Genomic DNA, 5,149 nt, shown 5'->3' on the forward strand with positions numbered 1-5,149 from the left:
CCAACTTATACATTGTTAATAACATAATTTTATATACGTGCCTATCTTGCCCCATTACTGTTGCCCCTATACCAGGGGCAACTTTAATAAAAATAATTAAAATAATTACAACTTTACAAAAAGAGAGAAGTTGCCGATCTTGCCCCTATACCCGGGGCAACTTCGTCAATTTCTCTCTTCTTGTAAAGTTGTAATTATTTTAATTATTTTTATGTCCAAACTGATTTTAACCAGATGTATAGTAAGGTAACATTCCAATAGACAATATGCAAAAGGTTTTTTTCAGTTTACAGCAGTATTTATTACACAAAATTTAAGTAAAGCTTAACATGCCGATCTTGCCCCGATCTCCCCTAACGCATGCTTGACAGGAGGATTTGCTGGCCGTTTAATAAGAAAAATAATATTTATTCGTTTATTGAAAGTAAAATTACAAAAGGAGAGAGTTTAGCAAGGTTAAAATTTCTAAAGAGAAATAATTATTTAATTCTGGCGAGTTATGAAAATCAGCGGCATAATTATATTTTTTCATAGAAGCAAATAATATTTACCAATAAATTCGTTAAGATGATTACATAAAAATTATATAAATGCATTAGAATACTTTATAATGTTTTGTCAAAACAGAAAACAACAATGCACTAAAAAAAGAAATTTCTTGATTGGTACGTTCTGGTAATATTGAGCATGCTTAGTTTCGCGTTTCTCTGATCCAGGAATAATTGAAAAAACAGAACGATACAATAGGTTCTGTATTGGAGAAACCAATCGGAAGTAACTATTTGACTTACGCTGTGACTTATGTTTCTTTTTAAAGTCATTTTTGAGTAAATATTATGTTACAGTTGTGTCACTTCTTACTGGCATTGCTGACAGATAGGTATGAATATAAACGAACGTAAACTAAATTAAGATAAGACAGTACCGAATGGGGTACAGCTTCAGACTTCGTATAGGACAGGCTTAAAACCGAACAGAACGCACTCCTCAGATCTTTATATAAACTTCCTGACAATTCTGTCGTCGCATTACACTTACAACCAGAATAACATCGACAAAAAAAGTGTATTAGGTAAAAAGCAATCGCTTCTAAATACTTTTAAATTAATTAAACTTGCAAGAGAAAACCATTTTTTACTGACCTGACACCCGGCGCTTGTTAGTACAGATTAGTTTGCGTGCAAAGTAATGTCCTGGAGAAGTTGATAACGGAGTGGTTCCCCACTGCCTTCTCTAAGTACGCGATGTTACTCGAAGGAAAAGTGCTTTCCAGAAGATCTGTTAAAGGTAACTGGCCCTTATTCAGACGTTACAGATTAGAAAATTCCCTGCTACTGCCAACATTCGAACATAATTTCGGTTGAACCACGTTGATTTACCAAATGGTTTACAATTGAAATTCACTACAATAAGCACGCGTGATTAAACTTACAAGCAATTTAAACAATTTAATAACACTGATTGTAGTATTTTTGAAACCGTGCTAATAATTTTTAGTAATTCGAACACAAATCATTTATTGTATTTATTCAGACACTTGGCAAATTTAATCATTAAATTTTATTCTGTTGATAAGTGTTCATCGTATTTGTACGCATTCCTTGCTTCTCTTCAGACAACTAAAATAAAAGTTCACAAATTACAACAGTGTTAACAAACATATATAGGTCATGATTTTTAAAACACCTTTTAGATTACAGATTACTGAAAGTTCAAAACATAAAATTCCTTTCCACATTTAACTTGTCATGCATTAAATTACAAATGTTTGTAAGGTTTGAACCTTCAAAACTGTTTTACACATTCGATTGCTTATTATCTAAAAAAATTTTATATTTAACTTCAGCTTATCTAAAAATTTTACATTAATTATCTTCTATACGTCTATTTTCATAGCAATACTACAAATTACATATTTAGTTATTCATTTTGAATTGCTATGAATTTTAAACAATTTTAAAATATCTCCCATACATTTACTCTCACGTTTAAATCGATTTTACAACAATACCAGAATTTACATACTCGTCTTACATCAAAATCGAAGAAGTCCTTCTATACAAACATATTTCGCTGACCTTTTCAATTTAACGACTCATGTCAGAAGCTTAAATGATGTTCGACTTTGTATGTTGATTGTATAATTTTTGTTTTATTGTCATTAATTTTTTGTATGTTTGTATAATGTATTTATATTCTGCTTAGATACTTGTAATACGCTTATGGCCGTAGTGTCATAAATAAATAATAATAATTTTAGAAAATAAAAGTAAAAATATAATTTTGAATACATTCTTTCTTTCGGGAGTGCAAATATAAAAAATTTGTATAGTTTTCCGTTCGTGTAGACTCGCACACTTCTACTGAGTATTATAAAACCGTGCTTTTACTCTTACTGCTTATTATGCAGATAGAGTAAAATAATTCAAAAATAAGTTAAACAAGAAACAGAAATAGCGTTAATCTATTTGATTATTCACATGCGTTTTTCCAATACAAACGATAAATGTATGGATTTGTGTCTTCAATTATTTTTACGTTCAAAAATATGCGCAATTAAACATGCTTAATATAATCAAAACATAACAATCGAGAAATTATATTATTTCGTTGCATTGTTGTTTTCTGTTTTATCAAAATTTCGACTTAAATTAAAATAATTTGATAATTAAATTAAAATATTAAAATCACAATGGTAAGTATAACCTTTCATTTAATCTGTATAATTTTGAATTTTTCAAACTGTTTTAAAATTAACAAAAATAACAAACTATCAATTTTAAACTTATATCGAAGATAGTGTAAATATTATAAACGTTTTAAACATATTTTTATAATATATAACAATAATTTATACTATTGTATATAATTTTAATTTAACTTTTTCACGAATTATTTACTGCTATTCAATGAATTATTTTCAAAGGAAAGAAAATATCGATGCACGACATGCGGCAAGGAATATCTTCGTAAATATAATTTGCAAATACACATGTGAATTCACACGGGTGAAAGGCCGTGTAAATGCAATTTGTGCGAGAAAAGCTTTTCGAATAAGAGCAATTTGATAGGGCATATGATTTTACATTCGGATAAAAAGCCGTTCAAGTGCAATTACAATGGCTGTAAAGATAGCTTTAAAAGGAAAGAAGATTTGAAACAACACATGTACGCACTCCTCCCTGATGAGATTTTATCTAACGTAAATATTTCCACAAGTTTGTATAATTTCAATTTTTTTTTGTTTTTAAATTATCAAAGCGATAAAAGTTATAAAATAAACAGACACAATATAATTCTAAAGGATAAAAATTCAATTAATATTCAATTAATATTTCATACAATATTCGATGCAACTGTGTTAATTTACACGAATTAAAATAATAATATTAATAAGAAACTGTAAATATCATTATTGTTCTTTTGCCGTTGGAAAATTTTCAATTCATTATGTTTCTTTATATTAACTATGTATTTAACCTTTGCCAATTAATCACTCATAAACATATATAAAGTGAGATAGACGTTATTCATAATAAATTCATCAGCGTATTTAATAACCTATGATAGATATGAATAATATAAAATTCTAATTACAATAATGTTGTATTATTAAGCGAATCATTCTTTACAATTATTTCTTTTATAATTGATATTCTTATTGATATAAGCATGATACATCTTCGTGTTGTTATTTTCTAATTTATTAATTGCATTTTATAAGTGAAAATCCCAGAAAAGCTTTATTTATTGTTCACCGTATTATTAAGTCAACGTTAAAATTATAAATTATGTTATAATCTTTTTAAGATTAGATTCAGATTACAGTCGAAAAGCCATCCAAAAACAGTTGTTCGGCTGTGCGTAATTGCTAGTGTCAATAATAAGATTTAAGAAAATTACTCTGCAGCACCTCGTTAGCTCTGTTTTCATAAAATACATTTTTATACATATATTATAATGAAACATGAACAAAATTTTTTACATTTAATCTCAACATCATCACAATGAAATATACGGTAGAAATCATTTCAAAACTTTCTCATATAAAATTGTCATGAACTTCTTTCGTTTAAAAAATTACGTTTTATGTTTTTTGAAATATTGTTAACAATTAACTAAAAATTTATTGAATAATTAGATTTCACCAAAAGATCCGAAGATAATAAGCCGTAAATGTCACATATGTACAAAAGTTTTTCTATCTCCCGCTGCTTTAAAGGCTCACATGAGAACTCATACTAAAGAGCGGCCATTTTCGTGTAATGTTTGTAACGGCACTTCTATTACCAAAAGTAATTTAAACAGACACATGAGAAAAATCCATTCGAAAAAGGAAACTCCATCTTGCTTCGAAGTAAGTGTGTAAATATGTTAATGACTAAAATTTTTTCAAATAATCGACTATTAAAGTGTAAACGTTATAATAATAACTTTATTTATTTAATGAGCACACATTGTCTCATTATTCATTCATCGCATATATTCTAAACACTTGCATTTCTTCCATTCGATTCTTCGAGAAAATAAGTTTCTTTTAATTAACAGGAAAATTCCTGTATTCAAAATATACAACGATTCTGAATTCTCTGTCTAATATCAGCTACTAATACGCGCAGACAGCATCTTTTGTATAAACTACGAGTCATTCGATAAGCAGCCGGTAAAGAAACGTTTCTGTCATTTTATGTATCCACTAGCTGTTACCCGCGACTTCGCCCGAGGAGGTTTTGCAAGTAAACCCCATTTATATTCAGTATTTCAACAACCATAGTAATTGTTATATAACACCTACCGCCGAGAATGATGAGAATTGCTGAGAATCAAACAAACTATTTTTAATTTGATCAATTTTCTAAAACGTTTACAATCGTTCTATAATCGAACCAATATGCAATAACAAATTCGAATTTAAAACGGTTCGAACATTTGGATGAAAAATCGAAATATATAAAAATACAGTAGAGCGTCGATTTTCCGAAAGTCAATCATCCGAAAGAATTCCAGTCGGCAAATTTAAATTTTCGCCAGTGCTGTGGCGCTTCAATCTTTGTCTATGTCTTGGGCTACTCAAATATTTTACGTTTTTGATACTAAATTAACATCTGAAGTATAATTTTTTATTGTTTTTATATTTTTCAATATATTT

The 5,149-nt window shown here is 28.5% G+C and overlaps 1 protein-coding gene across 3 annotated transcripts in view; it reads left to right on the forward strand.

Moving 5' to 3' along the window:
• The first annotated feature begins 2,634 nt into the window (after positions 1-2,634).
• The window catches only part of LOC111615869 (zinc finger protein 813-like), a 26,727-nt gene continuing 24,212 nt past the window's right edge, over positions 2,635-5,149 (forward strand). The window contains exons 1-3 of one of the 3 annotated variants that reach the window (XM_023357311.1): positions 2,635-2,695; positions 2,932-3,202; positions 4,142-4,357. In XM_023357311.1, the coding sequence (XP_023213079.1) occupies positions 3,077-3,202; positions 4,142-4,357 (342 nt within the window). In that variant the 5' untranslated portion in view covers positions 2,635-2,695; positions 2,932-3,076. Of the gene's footprint in view, positions 2,696-2,900; positions 3,203-4,141; positions 4,358-5,149 lie in introns of those variants that run through there. The other 2 variants (XM_023357310.1, XM_023357312.1) reach the window with 2 other exon arrangements.

The sequence above is a fragment of the Centruroides sculpturatus genome, unplaced genomic scaffold (genome assembly GCF_000671375.1).
Source record: "Centruroides sculpturatus isolate CEXI.00-Female unplaced genomic scaffold, Cexi_2.0 scaffold2025, whole genome shotgun sequence".
Classification (NCBI taxonomy): domain Eukaryota; kingdom Metazoa; phylum Arthropoda; class Arachnida; order Scorpiones; family Buthidae; genus Centruroides; species Centruroides sculpturatus.